Source organism: Bacillus rossius, chromosome 1 (assembly GCF_032445375.1).
Source record: "Bacillus rossius redtenbacheri isolate Brsri chromosome 1, Brsri_v3, whole genome shotgun sequence".
Lineage (NCBI taxonomy): Eukaryota > Metazoa > Arthropoda > Insecta > Phasmatodea > Bacillidae > Bacillus > Bacillus rossius.
In genome coordinates, this window is record NC_086330.1 from 373,044,273 (window position 1) to 373,063,790 (window position 19,518).

Sequence of the window (19,518 nt, forward strand, 5' to 3'; positions counted from 1 at the left end):
CTGTGCAATGAGAAGCACTTGACTAGTGCTAGAAGTGAGAGCACCTGGAGTGTAGGAGAGGAGAGTACCAGGAGTGAAGGAGAGATGTGCACCAGTAGTATAGGAGAGTGAATAACTAGGGGTGTAGGAGAGAAGAGCCACAGAGGTGTAGGAGAGGAGAGCACCAGGAGTGCAGCAGAGGAGAGTACCGAGAGTGTAGGAGATGAAAGAACAGATAGTGTAGGAGAGTAGAGCCACAGGGGTGTAGGAGAGTAGAGCACCAGGAGTGCAGGAGAGTAGAGCGGCAGGAGTTTAGGAGGGAGAGTAGAGCAGCAGGAGTGTAGGAGGGAGAGTAGAGCGGCAGGAGTGTAGGAGGGAGAGTAGAGCGGCAGGAGTGTAGGAGGGAGAGTAGAGCAATAGGAGTGTAGGAGGGAGAGTAGAGCGGCAGGAGTGTAGGAGGGAGAGTAGAGCGGCAGGAGTGTAGGAGGGAGAGTAGAGCGGCAGGAGTGTAGGAGGGAGAGTAGAGCGGCAGGAGTGTAGGAGGGAGAGTAGAGCAGCAGGAGTGTAGGAGGGAGAGTAGAGCAGCAGGAGTGTAGGAGGGAGAGTAGAGCGGCAGGAGTGTAGGAGGGAGAGTAGAGCAGCAGGAGTGTAGGAGGGAGAGTAGAGCAGCAGGAGTGTAGGAGGGAGAGTAGAGCAGCAGGAGTGTAGGAGGGAGAGGAGAGCCACAGGGGTGTAGGAGAGGAGAGCAGCAGGAGTGTAGGAGAGTAGAGCAGCAGGAGTGCAGCAGCAGAGCGATCAGGCGAGGTCGCGGTCTCCCTCCGTGGCCGGCAGGTGCAGGTCGAGCCAGTGCTCCAGAACCGGCGCGCTCTCCCTACTCCACTGCGCGCGGGCCGTCATCTCCTGCAGCTTGGCCTGCACCACGGGCGCCGCGTTGCCCAGCTGGTCGCGCTTCTCGGCGAACACGCGCGCCACCTGCCGCCACCAGAGTTGCTGCACCCTCCCCCACACACCGGACACAGAGGAACACTGCGCCCGATGAGTCCTCTGGTGGCTCACTAGGGCCGCAGCACGCACGGAACCGCCTGTATCAGCCTTCTTCCTCAGGAACTCTTATTCATCGTTTTCTCTCGGAGGGGAAGCTGCCTTAGAGGCGTTCAGGCGTAATCTCACGGAGGGTAGCTTCGCACCACCGGTCGTTATGAGCCAGTGGCCCGTGCCTCCGCTTCCTGAGCAGGCACTGAGCAGCAGTAGGGTGAAACTAGCCTGTCTCACACCCAGTCGCCTATGTCTGGTTTCGTCAAACATTGTTCCATAACTAGAGACCTGCAAAATTCGCGGATTCAATGACCTCCAGGATAGACTCTACTACACTCTACACACTCGGGCAAATGCCACATGTTCATCGGCTGCTGACTTGTGAGTCGTCTCGACTGAGTGTCTGTGATTCGACACTTCTATGAGTGAGGGTCTCTAATTGGCCCCCATTGCTCCAGATTAACAGTGAACCAGTGGTAGAAGCAGCGATAAGGTATAATTATTTGAATTGTAGCATATCACGAAATGAATCCGCGAATTTTTCAGGTCTATATCCATAACTTAAATATATTTTGTCTAGTGAACAGTGACTGGCTCCTGCAAACATTGTCCTCTGCATAGTCAGTGGTATTAGTATTGCAATTATTTCTGGGAATGACCTTAACTTTAATAACACTGTCAATAGACACTAATTTATAGCCTCTTAAGGGGGAATAAGGTCCTGGTATCTTGGCTTTTCCATCTTTTTGCTATAAATATATATTTTTTTAACTATTTATCCCATTTTTTTTGTATGTCAAGGCACATATCACATCTTCTATAACTTCCATACCTTGCAGCAACCTCATATTTACTAACAGGCTCCAGTCTGTAGGCGCCACAACGAAATGGCTTATTATTTTCAGTGGGTTCAACAGTTCATAAGTATTGACCTCAACAAGTAGCAAAAACTAAGCCCTATGCCATGTAAAATATATAAAAATTAGCATTAAACTTTTATTGCAAGCTGTGTCAAAATATTTTAAATTTCAAGATGGCGAGGCCTAATCCTTCTTTACACGTGATCCTTGTCTTGACTTAGGCACATAATTTTAGTGTGAATAAACACGATGTTATGGTGTAGAAGCGTTTGAAACCCAGTTGGTGTCTTTCTGTCTCTATCTGCCCGCCAGAATTACGTTTCCACAACCCTTGACCTTGAAGCTCATTACAGACGGTTAGGGTAATGATCTTAGAATGAAGCATGCATGGAATGAATGCGTAAGTAAATGGGAGTACCCTGAGAAAACACGCTTGATAATGGCAACGTCCGTCATGTCTCAGACAGCGTTGAAATTCAGGTGTTCCTCAATGAGGGTTTAACCTTACTCATTAAGATCGGCGGCAAGTTGTCTGACCACTGCGCATAGGAGAACCCACAACTCTGGTTTACACGCGGAAAGCTGATTTGCTTATACTAATTTTGCTTAAAAGAAAGATGATTAAATGTTCTAATGAGTCCCACGCAGTCATTTTTATTAGTAAACAAAAATAACTTTTAATTTTGTAAGCCAAGAAAAACCAACTTTTTTTAAAGTATCTAACAGGGATTTCTCGGAAATAAGAAAAATGTCAGACATTGCTGTGAATAAGTGGGTATTCTCGGGGAAAGCCCTTTTTTAAAATAAACACACACACACTCATCTCTCTCACCGTCTGCCCCAACTCACATAATGAATCTTTCTTGTGGTTGAGTTGGTAAGTAATTTTTCTTGCTTCAAAAGGAAGTTTTGTAGGATATACATAATAAATAAACATCACAGGAAAAGAAACAAACTTCTGCACAAGTTTTTTATATATTTATTAAAAAATTTAATAGTTTGTGATAGTAACTGAAATCAGTCTTAAATAAATAAGGCTAGTGCTTCGAATTCAAAATAGTGAAGAAGTTAATTTAGAATCTACTAAACCCATGTTGTAGCTCCATGAGTGGGGTCCGGAAAAATTCGCGGGTTCAAAGACATGTAGGATGAACTCCATAGTTCTACGTACTCGGTCAAATGTCACCCACTCATTGGCTGCTTTCTTGTGAGACGTCCCAACGTAGCAGATTGTGATTCGATAAAGCTTTGGTCGGGTGTTTCTCACTGGCCCTGAGTCATCCAGGTGAGTTGTGAGCCAATAGCAGAGGCAGCACTGAGGTTTAAGTATTTGTATTTTAGCCTATCGCGAAATGAATTCGCGAATTTTTCCGGTCTCTATCCACGAGTGTCCATTCACTCGCTCAGTTCCACTCATACTCACCATTTTCACTTCTTCTTCGGTATTGAAATTCGTCATAGCGTTTTCTATTAAGTCCACCCACAGATCAGGTTTGTCTTCCAATCTGGAAAGTATAGAACACATTTCAATTTTACCTGCCAGCAATTGCCTTTATATGATGTTTACCTGTACTCAATTATAATTTTCGCGAAGAAAGAAATGGTTTGTTTCGCCCTGGCAAAATGTGGCCAGAATAAATAATTATTTTATTGACACAATTGAGTTTGTAACCTTCAAATTTAGTCAGCGACAATAACAGTTACCAGCTCGAGCGTTAGGAGACTGTAGTCTAAAACAAAAGTCAATTAAACTGAGAATTTATCCTATGGTTTTATTACATATATCTTACTTTTTTGCATCGCATATTGCGACATGACTTGGCTATTTAAAGCTGAACAAACTGGGAATTAGTGAACATTTTATCGACTGCTGTCTTTGCTGCAATACATATTATTGCTGGTTTTAATTGACCATGTGTGACATGCAGGGTACTCATTTATATATAGACTGTTTGGTAGAAAGACCAAAAAATAATGCAAATTTTAATTAAGTTTATTTTTAAAAAATTCTCTAGTTTATACTCTTTCCAACGGTATGCTACATGCCATAGAAATAATCCATTATGTGGAATAATTGTTCGTATGCTTTTCTGTTAGTACGCACAATTATCCCACGAACAGTTAACTACTAACTATATTTAATAAAAACATCATAAACGCAACAAGTCTTTTCTTAACCCTGCTTCCGGAAAATATATCGTATCTCGTATATTTACCAAATAATGGATGATTTTAATGACATGTAGCTTACGATTGGAAAGGGTATGAACTAGAGCATTTTTAAAAGGAAATGTGAAATTAAATGAATTTATAATTTGATATTATTTAATACATTTACACATTTTTGGGACTATAAAAGTGCATAATTCATTTTCTTGAAACCAATTGTATCGAATATGATTTATTAAAAATACAAATACATAGCAGAATACAACAAAAGTTATTTTGTGCTATTAAAACCTCAAACAAAAAGGTTATGATGAAATAAAGGCGAGATTCAAATTAAATTGAAAACAAAATTACATAACTCCATTACCGTGGCACTTGAAACATTGGGTCTTTGGGTTATAACTAGTCAATGACCTTCCCAGTTCTTAAAAAAGTTGTGTTGGTCCTTCTACCAAACATCCTGTACATATTTACCACTGGTTCAAGATATTTCAGGGAATACAAAATAAGCTATGATTTGATATGGCAATTTATCGCGAAAATATATCGTTACAATGTAACTTGCGAAACAAAAAAAGGTTCCCTTCTCTGTTATGATTGTAATAAGTATGACTTGATGAGGGCTCTTGGACATACGCCATTGCTAAGCACATGTATGTCTGTTATAGACATACATGTGCTTAGCAATGGCGTATGTCCAAAAGATTACATCAAGTCATGCACTTCCATTGCACAAATCTTTGAAAGATAATTGTAATAGGTATCTTTAATGCAGTGCAGTAACTTTCATATAAACCACGGCCTTTCCCTAGTATATTAACTGTATATAAATTGTCCTATTAAAGTTCTGAACTGCTTAATATGCCAATCAGAGTTATTAGGAAAAGACAAGACACGAATATAAAGGAAATAAATCGCTTTCTAACATATTGACAGGTTGATTTGGTTAGGATAGCTACATTAAAGATACTGTGAAATCATGCGAACGGTTTCCTAGCCCTGGATAACTACATATTAAAAAGTTATTTGCTAAGCAACCATAAACTGATTTTACAGTATTTTTAAATGTAGCTATACTTACCTAATGTAACCAACCATCCACAATGTTTTAAAGTATTTATAATGTAGCTAACCTATCCTAATCGACCGCAAAATTTAATGCCACACCGGTTTATACAATGAGATAGAACGGGGAAAAAAAAGCGAGCATGAACTTCAGGGAACTTCGGGTGTGGCTCTCTCGTCTGTTGAAAGAAGGCTTGCCAAGGGGAGTATTCGGGTCTGTGCAATATAGAATGTACATCATAGGCTTCCCGTTTCCGAGCCCGGCGCATGAGTTACACGAGTACTGACCCTTGGCGCAGGGCCTCCCAGTTGTCCCCCAGGAAGGAGAACATGGTGGAGTAGCCGCTGTGGTGGGCGCTCAGCTGGTTCACCACGGTGTGTCGATCCTCGTCCGAGAAGCCCGTGTCCCTCACCAGCAGGGCGGTCCTCAGCAGTCTGTGGCCCACAGAACAAGGAGGGAAACAAACAAGTGCGACTCTCACAGTGGAAACTGAAACCACTTGCAGAACAATGTTCGCAGTCTTTCACGGCCATTGTCTGACGTAGCTTGGCTTCTGGGTTGTAGCCGCGTCCTTGGCGAATAATTAAACCGACGCTTCGGTCGACATTGCAGTCGCCATCATCAGGGAGCAGTTGCCTACTGTACAAATTTCCATACATTTTTTTTGGGTCTTTTGCCAGGGTTACGGTGGTCTCTAAATTTTTTTGTACACCATCCGTTGTTCTATACTTTGAGTCGTGAACTATATTTTACAATATTATCCGGGATAATCTCGTTGGCAAGGTAAAAAAATATAGTCAAAACAAATCAAATCACTACATTCTATGAACAAGTTATGACAACCGAATACTTTTAACATAATCATATCCGATTGCAAAGTATTCAAATTCTTACAACAACAAAATAAAATAGTTTGCCATAACTGAACTCTTGCATGCTTATAATGAATAACATAACGGACTTCTTTTGAAAATTAATTTATCTATTTGAGGTGTTAATTGAAGAAAATTATTTTATGCCTTACATATATTTCAAAACAGTTTTAAATCTTTTTGTTAACTACGCATGTTGCCATCATTGGTTTACATTGTAGAACTTTCAAAAACAGACGATAAAAAAAATGACACTTGAATTGGTTTACATACGTTTCTCCAAACAACACACAATTCTGTAAAATTATTTAACTAAAATATATTTTGTGAAAGTATGTATTATGATATATAAATCATCAATTATCAATTATTTCCTACAGTGAAACTGAGATTTATAAATCACTGTAACATTTATAATCTCTCAAAAAAACATGCCGTCTTCGTCCACAATGATACGTGAACGCAATATTTCCGTTGGCAAATAAGCTAACAAGTGTCGAAGCCACAGATTTTACTCTGCAGCTTGCAACTATGGTCTTTCTAATAACTGTTGGTGGGTTTAGGGTTCAATAAGCTAACAAGTGTAGAAACCACAGTATTTCACTATGCAGCCTGCAAGCATGGTCTTTCTAGTTGCAGTTGAAGGGTTCAGGTTCCAATAAGCTAACGAGTGTAGAAGCCACAGTATTTTACTCTGCAGCTTGCAAGCATGGTCTTTCTAATCGGTGTTGAAGGGTTCAGGGTCCAACAAGCTAACGAGTGTAGAAGCCACAGTATTTTACTCTGCAGCTTGCAAGCATGGTCTTTCTAATCGGTGTTGAAGGGTTCAGGGTCCAACAAGCTAACGAGTGTAGAAGCCACAGTATTTTACTCTGCAGCTTGCAAGCATGGTCTTTCTAATCGGTGTTGAAGGGTTCAGGGTCCAACAAGCTAACGAGTGTAGAAGCCACAGTATTTTACTCTGCAGCTTGCAAGCATGGTCTTTCTAATCGGTGTTGAAGGGTTCAGGGTCCAACAAGCTAACGAGTGTAGAAGCCACAGTATTTTACTCTGCAGCTTGCAAGCATGGTCTTTCTAATCGGTGTTGCAGGGTTCAGGGTCCAACAAGCTAACGAGTGTAGAAGCCACAGTATTTTACTCTGCAGCTTGCAAGCATGGTCTTTCTAATCGGTGTTGAAGGGTTCAGGGTCCAACAAGCTAACGAGTGTAGAAGCCACAGTATTTTACTCTGCAGCTTGCAAGCATGGTCTTTCTAATCGCTGACTTGATGTAAGTTTTTGGACATATGCCATTGCTAAAAACTTTTTCTGTTGAAGAAAAACTAAAAAATAAAAATAAATAAATATATAAATAAAACCCAAAAAAAGACAAAAAACACAAAATTAAGCAAAAAATTGCTGTTGTCAACAAGGATATAAACACCACAAAATATTCCGTGACAGGAATATGGTCAACAAAACAAAAAAAACAAAGAAAAATGTACTAAGAGAACGAAAAATTCACAAATGATGACGACACAGAATATTGAACCCAAAAAATTCAGCACAACGGTTGAAACGAAACAAAACACGACAAAACGAAACAAACACAATAGTTTTCCAAAACAGAATAGAACGATAAAAAAAAACCACAATTGATGAGAGCAAAAAAATATTGAACCCAAAAGAATTCAGCACAACAGTTGAGACGAGACAAAAAACACGACAAAACGAAAAAGACCAAACGAACACAATAGTTTTACCAAAACAGAAACAAGCGACGTTTCGGGAACTGCAATCTGCTCCCGTCCACAGGCAGAGACGCACATGGTACGGAAACACAGGCGCGACTCTGTTGAAGAAAAACTAAAAAATAAAAATAAAGAAATATATAAATAAAACCCCAAAAAAGACAAAAAACACAAAATTATGCAAAAAATTGCTGTTTTCAACAAGGATATAAACACCACAAAATATTCCGTGACAGGAATATGGTTGTTGAAGAAAAACTAAAAAATAAAAATAAAGAAATATATAAATAAAACCCCAAAAAAGACAAAAAACACAAAATTATGCAAAAAATTGCTGTTGTCAACAAGGATATAAACACCACAAAATATTCCGTGACAGGAATATGGTTGTTGAAGAAAAACTAAAAAATAAAAATAAAGAAATATATAAATAAAACCCCAAAAAAGACAAAAAACACAAAATTATGCAAAACATTGCTGTTGTCAACAAGGATATAAACACCACAAAATATTCCGTGACAGGAATATGGTTGTTGAAGAAAAACTAAAAAATAAAAATAAAGAAATATATAAATAAAACCCCAAAAAACACAAAAAACACAAAATTATGCAAAAAATTGCTGTTTTCAACAAGGATATAAACACCACAAAATATTCCGTGACAGGAATATGGTTGTTGAAGAAAAACTAAAAAATAAAAATAAAGAAATATATAAATAAAACCCAAAAAAGACAAAAAAAACACAAAATTAAGCAAAAAATTGCTGTTGTCAACAAGGATATAAACACCACAAAATATTCCGTGACAGGAATATGGTTATTTTTATTTTTTAGTTTTTCTTCAACAGAAAACGTTTTTAGCAATGGCATATGTCCAAAAACTTACATCAAGTCATGCACTCCCATTGCTCAAATCTTTCAAAGATAATACTTTCTAATCACTGTTGGGGGTTCAGGGTCCAATGATCTAACAAGTGTCGAAGTCACAGTATTTTACTCTGCAACTTGCAAGCATGTTCTTTCTAGTCACTGTTAAAGTGTCCAGGGTCCAATAAGCTAACAAGTGTCGAAGCCACAATATTTTACTCTGCAACTTGCAAGCATGGTCTTTCTAGTCGCTGTTGAAGGGTCAATGGTCCAATAAGCTAATAAGTGTCGAAGCCACTGTATTTTATTCTGCAACTTGCAAGCATGGTCTTTATAATCGATGTTGAAGGGTTCAGGGTCCAATAAGCTAACAAGTGTTGAGGCCACAGTATTTTACTCTGCAGCTCGTGGGTCGAGGGTCCAACTGTACCTCTCGACCTTGTCCGGTTGTCTGGCGCAGTTGGTGATGAGCTTGACTTGTCTGGGCGACCTCGAGTCCTGCCTCTGCCTCAGCATGTCCATCAGCCTGGTGAGTGCGCGCTCGAACTGCTCCATGCTGCCATGCCTCACGGTCAGGCATATCGCATCCCTGAGAACATCCGCAGCATGTTTGGAACAGGAAAAAACATCTCCTTGTATTTAATGGCTAATGGGTTTGGGGTCATAGCAATCATATATTGTTCGTTATTTAAATTTACCTTCTTTTAAGGTAGGAAGCACACAGAATGGATTTTGTGGATACTCTAATTGAGTGACTTTAAGAACATATTTTCACAATTATTGTCATCCTTCCTAATGGATTCATTATGACCACTGAATTATTTTACGATAGTTGATGAAGCCAAACGTATAACACTTCAGGAATTCCATTGATCTAATATTCCTTAACTATGTAAATTTTTGAATAGCAAAAAGGTTACAAAAACGTTTGCATCCAATATTGCGTATTTCAGTTATTACCTCTCCCTTTTGAAACAAACAGCCTGGGCTACTAGAGACCCTATCAATTTACATTATATATTTTTATGAGGCTAAAATTCGTAGTGTTAAAAGGTTATGTAGACCTACTCAGGAACTAGTCAACTGTTGAATGGTTAGAACATTTACTAGAAGCTACTGGCTGAAGCCCTTCTAAGGCCTTTCAACAACAAACTTACTTCTACGACTTCATTATTATGTACCAGTCTGTTGGCATAATAAATTGCAAAAGGGTGAAGTATCTAGGGGTGGGTACACGTGTTTGATTCCCGGCTGGATCGATGTTGCAAATCCCTGCATGAATAGAATTAAGTGAAAAATTAAAACATCTAATTGTTTAGCAATGCAGACATGACTGTCGAGGGATCTCTCCCCTTTCATTTGGTAACCCAGCCCTCTTAGCATGAGCCCTACTGGCCTGGGGCCCCCACGGGCTTGGATATGGAATACGCCGTATACGCGAAACAGGAGAGGTGTTAGAGATCCAGCTATGTCCAGAGGCTGAGGCTACCCATCCCAGCTTAGACACCACCTTCACCCCCTGAGCCAGCTTAACCAGCTGAGTGCCTACCACAACTGCTACTCCACCATGTTCTCCTTCCTGGTGGACAACTGGGAGTCCCTGCGCCAGGGGTCAGTACTGGCGCCCTGGGTTTGGAAACACCTCAGTTGCTATTTACATAGTTCATTTTTCAAAAATCCACTATCTTGCCGGTCTCGGCGATGAAGTGATGAAGTCGGCGCACCTGACTAGAGGGTCGTGGGTTCGAGTCCCACAGGGATGGGGGCTTTTAAAACTAGTTTACTCTTAAAGTCATTCCCTTATATGGCTTTTGGATTGGTGTATAAATGGTACAGAATTACCTAAAAAAAATTTAGTTCCTACTTACTTCCTATCAAATTTAGGGCGATTATCGTTACGAAACTTGACGATGTGTTAGAACGCGATGTATTTCCTTTATATTCGCGTCATGTCACTCAGGTAACCAGACAATTGGCTGTGTTCTTGGCTGTTAGACGTTATCAGCAAGCAGTGCAGACAGCGAGGAAATGCTTGGACTGGGAGGACGACCAGCGGTACCGCTGGCGGGAGCTCACGTGGTCTTGGATGAGGGGTCGCTTCCGCCCCGGGCCCAGGCCTCGAACAGCGCGATCTGCCGCTGGGTGGGTTTCTGGTTGGACAGGCGCTTCATGATGTACCGCAGCACCCTGTACACGTTCTTCTCGTCGTCTTGGTTCCCGCGCAGGTGGCCCATCTTCTCCATGGCGCGTGTCGTCAGCTGCCCCACGTACCTCTGCGGGGACAACTTCGTTACTTACAGGTCACTCTACTGCTTTACCACAGCTGCAGGTGTCCGCAAGTTCAGTTAATTTATCTTATAATCCTTCATCTTGCTTACCAGCTCGCAGGGGAATAACGTACAAACTATCTCATTCCGAAAAAAAAAACATATTTCCCAAAGTTGGTTGTACCCAAGAACCTGGGAATTAGGTGGTATGCTGACAACCACACCCAAACAACATGTTATGTTAAAATGACATGACCAAACACTCCAAAGAATCTAGTAGATGCATACCCACCATTACTTTAATCACCCTCTCTTTATGGCACTGCCTTAACCATTAGAAGTTGCTGAGGAATGACTAATTTGCTGTATTTCTCGATTAGTCTATGGTGGCGAGAGGAAGATAGCGTATTAACGACACCAGCATTGCAGTTATCACCATTTGCACCACAATTCTCTATCTTGTCCACAATGAGGGAAATTGCTTGAACGGGAGTATATTACATGTTTCCTTGCAGCAACTGCTTTCTTTCCCACAGATCATCCCTTCCCCTTGTGTATCATGTGACACCGTGATGTCTTAGGGCAGGCACCTCAAGTCATCCATTAACTCTTGTCATGCAAGAAGATTTCTAAGTGCACAAACAGCATATGAAGTGATTCTAACCTTGAACTTCTCACCAACTGTTGTTCCATCCAGAAACGTACTGATGTGGTAGAACATACTGAACATGACCTCCCACACATCATGCTCAGTCTCGTCCTCGAGGAACAATGTCATGTTCATGGCGGTGTTGAAGTTGAGTTCGCCGGCGAACGCCAGGTTCCAAGAGTCTCGCAGCAGTTTTGTCCTCACGGCCACTGGCAGCACCTTCCTGTGGAGGGCTTCCGCCAGCAGGGCCCAGTTGGTGGGGTCGTAGTTAACCATGAACATACCTGTCGAGGGAGGATCACCAACAATCAAGACTATCAGCACTAGGCCGTGTTCAGCTGCAACTGTTGTCCCGAATATAGCAGGGTCTTAGCTCACTTTGAACATATCTGTCAAGAAACATGATTGGAGTTCAACCCAACACAAACTATACACATTGGGAGGTCTCCTACAATAGTGATTGTGTGTTTAAAAAATAAATTGTGGTTTTCCTCTCTCCTGAAAGAGAAGTGCCGAGAATTATCTATTGCACCCTCTATGTTGTATGCTAGAACTAGATATCCCAAGAAATTCAGGTTCGTGGTTTATTGTGAATGTGCCTTTCGAAGTAGTGAGACAAGATCAAGAATGAATTTCACTCTAGAATCCCCATACTTTCTAGACTGCAAGAATTTGAGAAAAGATTAATGATTATATGTTATGGTTGTCCCGTGACACCGGAGCATAACATTAGCGAAATGCGCGTGTTTCCAATACTGGACATGTCTATTCCCTTATGTGTTGGCAACCGTAGGCAGCTCGCTAGCTTAGAACTCACTTCACTTAGAAGATACCAGTCCATTTCATTGTCACATGGCTCGGAAGTGTTGTGCTCCGAGCGAGGTTATATTCGATTAATGTAGAAGCTAAGAACCATTGGGAGTTGGGGGTATATACAACCCTTGGCTGTAGTAAAGAGGAAACAGAAGGTTCGTCATCGACACCTACGAGTGAGACTAGCAGGCCATGCCACCTCCCGCCTGCCTGTGATGTCATGCTGCCCGAATGCCCCACACTTCAACGCGGAAGCCCTGATCTGCAGTGGTAAGGTACTGTGCTCCAGATATGAGAGACTAAGATTACAAAAGCCGATGTTGGGGATCTTAGTAATTATGCTCGGGGAGCGAGTACTTGAGTTGACTCGTGTCATGAGTCGACGAGTTTGAGTTGAATTGAGTTAGAATGAGGCGCATATGGTATTATTAGATGTGGCATATTCGAACTGGTCGCTGGAACTGTTATCCCTATGCAATGAGAATTTTTCCACGACTGTGACTTGATGACTACCATTGTGTTGCGTCGTCTGAATTACATGTTGGAACTCATACCATGAACTGTATGCGGTGAGTGGTACTCGTTGCAGTAATTGTAAGCCTGTACGGTACTGGGGACATGTTAAACCAGAACTTTGGTTGCAGGGGTTTGTTCACACGTGGCAGCTATGGGTTCTTCCGAGGTGTGCCACTCACGAAGATGGTCGGAAGCTAGTGTGGAACTCACTCTGATTATTACACACGTGTCTTGAGACGACGATGGACTGGTGTCCTCGGATATCGGAGTATCTGTGTGTGCTCAGCTACAAGCTCGGTAGTTGCCCCGAGTAGGGCTGAGCGCTAAGAGGGTGAGGAAGGAGCCGAGGCGACCACACCTATCCACCTGCCACATGAGTTGGAGTTTTCACCCACTGGGCGGTGCAGAGTGAGTTAGGGACTCGATGGGACAACTCGTCAACTCATCTCACATTAGCGAGGTGAGTTGCGGCTTTTTTGGATTCTCTTCCAGTTGGAGGGATAGTGTGCAATAACAGACTGGTGTTAAAAATGGTAGTAATTATTAGGTTGTCGCCCGTACATACATCTTATATATTATGAAGTGGTGTCCCAATTAAAATATGTGTTTTCATGAAAGCCTTATGGATGCCGAATCAGGCTAATGTTAAGTAATTATAAGTGCAATTTTCTTCTTGTATTCCGGAATATCGATTTCAAGTGTAGCTTTATTGCGATAATATTGCCTGTTTTCAGTTGGGACCAAATCTTATATTTTATAGCACGGGCTATTTAAATGTTGTAATGTTATTTAATTCCACATGATCAGCACATTATTGTTTTCCCTTGCGAGACCAAGTATTCATGGAGGGACTTAGCTTTCGTGTTTAGGAATGATGATGTCTCATCGTGTGGCAGTAAGGATATCATGTTTTGTTGCCATGCTATCTCTTTGCAATTAATTTTGTAATGTGAATGTTCACAGTGAATAGTGGATGCCATTTTGAAACCGAAACCCATGAAGTTAGCATGATTCTGTTATTACCCTCTTTGTGTTATGATAATAATGTGTAATCAATATGTTGTTGGCACAGTACTCCCCTTGTTTGTACTAAATTTGTTGGGTCACCCCCAGATGCCCAAATAAATTGTGGAAGTTATTGGATAGCATGACTTATGAATACCTTTTCATATTCATCAATTTTTCTTAGCTTCACAAGAGAAAATGGGGAAATACAAAGAAATACAATTTTGTTGTTAATTTTAAAGCCATATTAGAATGCTTCATACTTCACTGCAATAAGGGAGCAGCCAAGTACCTATGTCTGCTGGATTGACGATGACGAACTGATTGGACCCGGGAAGGTCTCTGATGGTGATCTCGCGCTGGTTCTTCATCCAGGCGACGGGGCGGGCGGCCGATATGTTCAGGTTGTTCGGAGTCAGGTACATGATGGGGATGTACCACAGCATGTTCTCCTTGTCCGGCACGGGATATTGCTTCTTGTTCAGGAACACGTGCTGAGACATAACACCCAAAGTCAATATACATCAGGAAATGGATGAAGGGAGAGAATGCTCTATGCTCGCGGGTAAGCACACACATTACAAAACGAAAGTTGTTGGTGAATAGTGCTGATGTATCCTGAAATAAACTTTGTCCATTTCCGAGAAATATGCAGCATTTAAATTGTTTTTATTCTGAAAGTCGTCTCACATATGTTTACAATCAAAGAATGTGCAAAAATTAAAATACAGATATAAAGTTACGAGAAGAATCAGGGTCAGCATGTAGCCCCCAAATTAAAATAAACCTATCACAAAGTGAAGCAGTCTGTGTGTTTGGGTGAAGTAGGGTTGGTGAGAGAGGTTTGGCTTAGATAATAGTGGAATAGTGTTTGCTGAATGGGATACACTTGATCTATATAATTTTAATGATATTTCTCTTCTGTGTGTGGGGGATCATACCTCGTCACCTTGGATTGATAATTTTTTTCTGGTTCCAACTTTTAATCATCTAGATAATAATTAGCATGATAAACACATGTTACAGATTTGAAGGATATTTTACTCTGTTATCTTGTAGTATGAGCTGAAGGGCACCAATTTGAAAATGCTAAGAGAAACTAATTGATTATTTAAAAATAAGAAATAGGGACAGAACGACGCCATATTGGTTATCAACAGTCTTTAAGCCATTATAAAATTTTAATTTTTAATATTGATAAATTTGCCTTCTTTAAACCTTTAATAACACATTAAGTTATTTGTTAAGACTATTACACTGTGTAGATTTGAAGAATTATTATAAATATAGTCATTTTCAAAAATAAATTAAATAAATATTCCATTTTATTTGTACGTAAAATTATTTATAGCTGCCAATCACTAAAAACTTCAGACATTCCATTTAAATGTAGGCTGGGCTTCAGAGTTTCAAACAATATAAACTTGTTATAGTGCAAAACCTGTTAATACCAAGATCACATCTCCCTCCCTTAACGAAAGGAGCTAGAGTTGCGGTATGAGCTAGAGTTGAGGTATGAGCTAGAGTTGAGGTATGAGCTAGAGTTGAGGTAGAAACTAGAGTTGAGGTACGAGCTAGAGTTGAGGAGGTAGCTAGAGTTGAGGTAGGAGCTAGGGTTGAGGTGGGAGCTAGAGTTAAGGTAGGAGCTAGAGTTGAGGTAGGATCTAGAGTTGAGGTGGGAGCTAGAGTTGAGGTGGGAGCTATAGTTGAGGAGGTAGCTAGAGTTGAGGAAGAAGCTTGAGTTGAGGTAGAAACTAGAGTTGAGGTACGAGCTAGAGTTGAGGAGGTAGCTAGAGTTGAGGAGGTAGCTAGAGTTGAGGTAGGAGCTAGAGTTGAGGTAGGAACTAGAGTTGAGGTGGGAGCCAGGGCGAGGCGTGGTCGGCCCACCTGCTGCAGGGTAGCAGAGCGGCGCGCGTAGTCCCTGGTGACGACCACGACGGGGAAGCGGGGCTTGTCGAGCCACGAGTGGGCCGCCTCCTCCACCCTCACGTCGCGCGGCAGAGTGGCGTCCTCCCAGCCGCGCTCCGTCAGCAGCCGCCACAGGTCTCGCTCGCTGAATGTCTCGTACTGCCTACAAGGCCGAAACACCACGCCTTCTGCACTGTCACAAACTACGGCAAATACACAAAAAATACTTCACTCCAAATAAACAAATAGTTAGAGACCGGAAAAATTCGCGAATTCATTTCGCGATAGCTAAAATACAAATAGTTATACCTCAGTGCTGCCTCTGCTATTGGCTCACAACTCACCTGGATGACTATGGGCCAATGAGAAACACCCAACCAAAGCTTTATCGAATCACAGGCTGCTACGTTGGGACGTCTCACAAGCCAGCAGCCAATGAGTGGGTGACATTTGACCGAGTGTACGTAGAACTATGCAGTTCATCCTACAGACCATTGAACCCGCGAATTTTTCCCGTCCCTATGAATAGTGTAGTAAAGTTCTGGATTTATCGAGGGTTCGTCATTCTGCTACATGTTAGCGGATTCTATTCGCGGCAGTATGACGTAGAGTTGCACAAGCTGTAGTAACTTTGTCTGCGTAGATGAGTTTATTGTCTCCTAAACCGTACAAGCCTAACAAGCTATCGGTATAGCTTGTGAAAAATTGTCTATTTTTATTCACTTTAATTAACTGGATAAGTTGTCTACAATTAAATCGGATTTAGTTCAGATCTGCCCTATTGTTTCAGAAGCTTCATGATTTTAGATAACAATTTCTTCTTAGAAACAGAGCAGTATTTCGACTTCCATATTTGGTTTATTCTGAGAAATGAATTAAGTAATCTAAAATTTACGAAGAAAATAACGATAAATTTACGTATATAATGATGAATTCACGAAGAAGATAACGATCAATTTACAAAAGAACGTGTATAATATGTAAACAATGTTCTTCATGAATTTAAGATGGAAATTTTTAACAGTGTGGAAGAAGTTTTGATGCCAATCCTTGTGCCCTGAGACCCTTCTAGGTCTGTTACAAGTCGATACAGAATTTTATAACTGTACAATTCCAAAATTACATGTGCATAATGCGTCAGTGTTTTCTATAATAAATTTATAAAAGTTTATTTGTTTTCAGTGACATATGGCTGGCAAGGCAATGGCACAGTTTTCTGTGAGGAACCCCTTGGCTAGCACCTTTTCCGCTGGAAGAAGACAGTTCCTCAGCAGAAGAGCTGCAGTGGTTTAATGTGTTGGATTTACGGGCATGTACTCCCATTAAGGGCAAAATCCACAAAAATGATCTCCCTAGATCCATAGGTTAGTTGTTACGTCATTTCATCGCAATTTGGAGGTGTATTGAAGGGAAGCTACAATGAGAGGCTGAGGCTACACGTCCCTGCATCATTGTCACCCATGCCCCCGTAACCACTCAGCTAAACGGTAGTTGACTCAAGGGAATTCCCGTTCTAAGAGTATCAGGAAGGGGTGAGCCTGACCCTGTAGGGAAGGTGATTGCTCTTGTAAGGTGTCGGAGCTGTTGCCAGCTCTAGTTATCCGAGACATGATCCTACAGGCTCACGGAATGAGTGCAAGGATGCGATTACATAGCCTCTCCACACTCCATGGCAATACTCTGCCTCCTCATGGCACCATGATTGGGGCATCGGTGGTGGCTAGGTTGGAATGGGTTTCCTCAGCCTCTTGTCATAGCCATGTCCTTAACTAAAAAGGACTCGGCCAGATAAATCCTTGCTTAAGGCATCCTTAGTTTGTCTTGTGGGGTACCAGAAATGGTGGAAAGGCGGAATCTACAGGCAACAGCAGATGCGATTGAAACCTTACTGGTGACGAATTCCAACGGCTTGGTTCACTGTGAAGAACCAAAGTAAATGGAATGGAGTCTTTGTGCACTGCTGGAATTTCCAGAGGCACCCGAGTCCTAGTCGGCTGTAAACCCCTGGGATCCTGTACAGATGTTCGGGGGTAAGGCAGAGACAACTCTGAGGTCCTCAATCCATATCTGGTTGCGGCAGTGGTGGTTAGTCCTAGACGTCACCGAAGTTGGTAGGAGTACGTAATGATCCTTGTCCAAGTGAAAATTTTTACTGGGGTTCCCTCTGACAACCCAAAATCTCAATGGGTAGCTTTAGAACTTGGTGGTCGTGCTCCAGTAGCTTGGAGCATAAGGGAAAGTACCCAAATAAGAGATAGGCGCCTAAAAAGAGACACTGTGATATCCAGCCCGATAGGTGCTGCCACCTCTCGGCTAGGGCAGTAACTTGCTGCGCGTGATCGTCAGACACCATCTCCGTGCGTCGCAAAGCAACAGAAAGTATTCGGCGGAACGGACACGTAATTTAGTGTTTTTAGTCATTTCAAATGTTTCAATAGGGAAGCTTTGAGGCATTGAACAAGTGTGAAGGTAAGTTAATTTGTTATTTAATTATATTTTACTGTGAAGTATATAAAGTTAGCTACATTATCGACCAGTCATAAAATTATAACCATGACATGTATGAGCTGAGGCAGCCATGTTTGTTTTAAGCGTTCCTGCTCCTAATAAGAGACACATTTGGCTCCTATTAAGAGATGGTGTCTCTTATTAGGGCACTATCTCTTATTTGGGTAATTAAATATGTTGCTCAGCCAAATTAACACCATATTTTATATTTAAATTTGTATTGATGTGCCATAGAAATCCAAATGTAGGCCTAGGTATGTATACTAAGTATACCAGTCCTAATGATTTTATTTATCGTAATGTTTCTATATAATTATAGATAACTTAAAGTGACTAATAAGTTATAATTATTTCAATTAATTTTTACTGTTTCAGATGTCTGGTGAGAAAGGAAAGCGTAAAATGTGGAATCCGGAGAAGATGAGAGATGCTGTCAAAGCTGTTCGAGCAGGGGAAATGGGTTACTTGCGTGCTTCAAAATCATATGGTGTTCCAAAAGGAACATTAGAGAAATATGTCAAAAACCAAGGTAAGACACCTGAACAGTTACTTGAAATGTCATCTGGCCGGAAACCAGTGCTTCCATACGAACTCGAGAAGCTATTAGTTAAATATTGTATGGAAATGGAGGAGAGGTACTTCGGTTTGACCATCGCGGATGTCAAAAGAATGGCTTTCGAGTTGGCAATTCGAAATGGTCTGAGTCATCCTTTCAATCCCAAAAAGGAATCTGCGGGGAAGAAATGGTTCAAATTATTTTTGAAGAGGCACCCATAACTTTCTTTGCGCACTCCTCAGGGTGTGTCTGCTGCGAGAGTTAGGTCATTTAATGCTGAAAATGTGAATGCGTTTTTTGATATTTATGAAAAGGAATTAGATAAAATTCATTGCAATGCTCACAGAGTCTATAACGTCGATGAGACAGGCCTAACCGTGGTGCAACATAAACTTCAGAAAGTTGTTGCTGCCAAAGGTAAAAAACAGATTTCGAACTTGACATCTGCAGAAAGAGGGTCATTAATCACTACTGTGACATGCATGAATTCCGCTGGTACCTTTGTACCACCGCTCTTCTTTTCCCTCGGAAAAACATGAAAGCTGAATTAATGGATGGTGCTCCCCCAGGTTCCATATCTGCGTGCCACATATCTGGATGGATACAAACCGATATTTTTTCCAAATGGTTTGACCATTTTGTGAACTTCACTAAGCCTACAGAGGCCGATCCAGTAATTCTAATTTTAGATTGTCATCATTCCCACACTCGTAACATTG

The 19,518-nt window shown here is 41.3% G+C and overlaps 1 protein-coding gene across 1 annotated transcript in view; it reads right to left on the reverse strand.

The window, feature by feature from the left end:
* Nucleotides 1-306: 306 nt before the first annotated feature.
* The window catches only part of LOC134528793 (aminopeptidase N-like), a 59,159-nt gene continuing 39,947 nt past the window's right edge, over nt 307-19,518 (reverse strand). Inside the window, exons 11-18 of the mRNA XM_063362461.1 lie at nt 15,715-15,898; nt 14,120-14,321; nt 11,509-11,777; nt 10,654-10,850; nt 9,008-9,166; nt 5,397-5,543; nt 3,298-3,379; nt 307-951 (exon numbers count right to left, since the gene is read on the reverse strand). Coding sequence (XP_063218531.1) covers nt 775-951; nt 3,298-3,379; nt 5,397-5,543; nt 9,008-9,166; nt 10,654-10,850; nt 11,509-11,777; nt 14,120-14,321; nt 15,715-15,898 — 1,417 coding nt within the window. The 3' untranslated portion in view covers nt 307-774. The remainder of the gene's footprint in view (nt 952-3,297; nt 3,380-5,396; nt 5,544-9,007; nt 9,167-10,653; nt 10,851-11,508; nt 11,778-14,119; nt 14,322-15,714; nt 15,899-19,518) is intronic.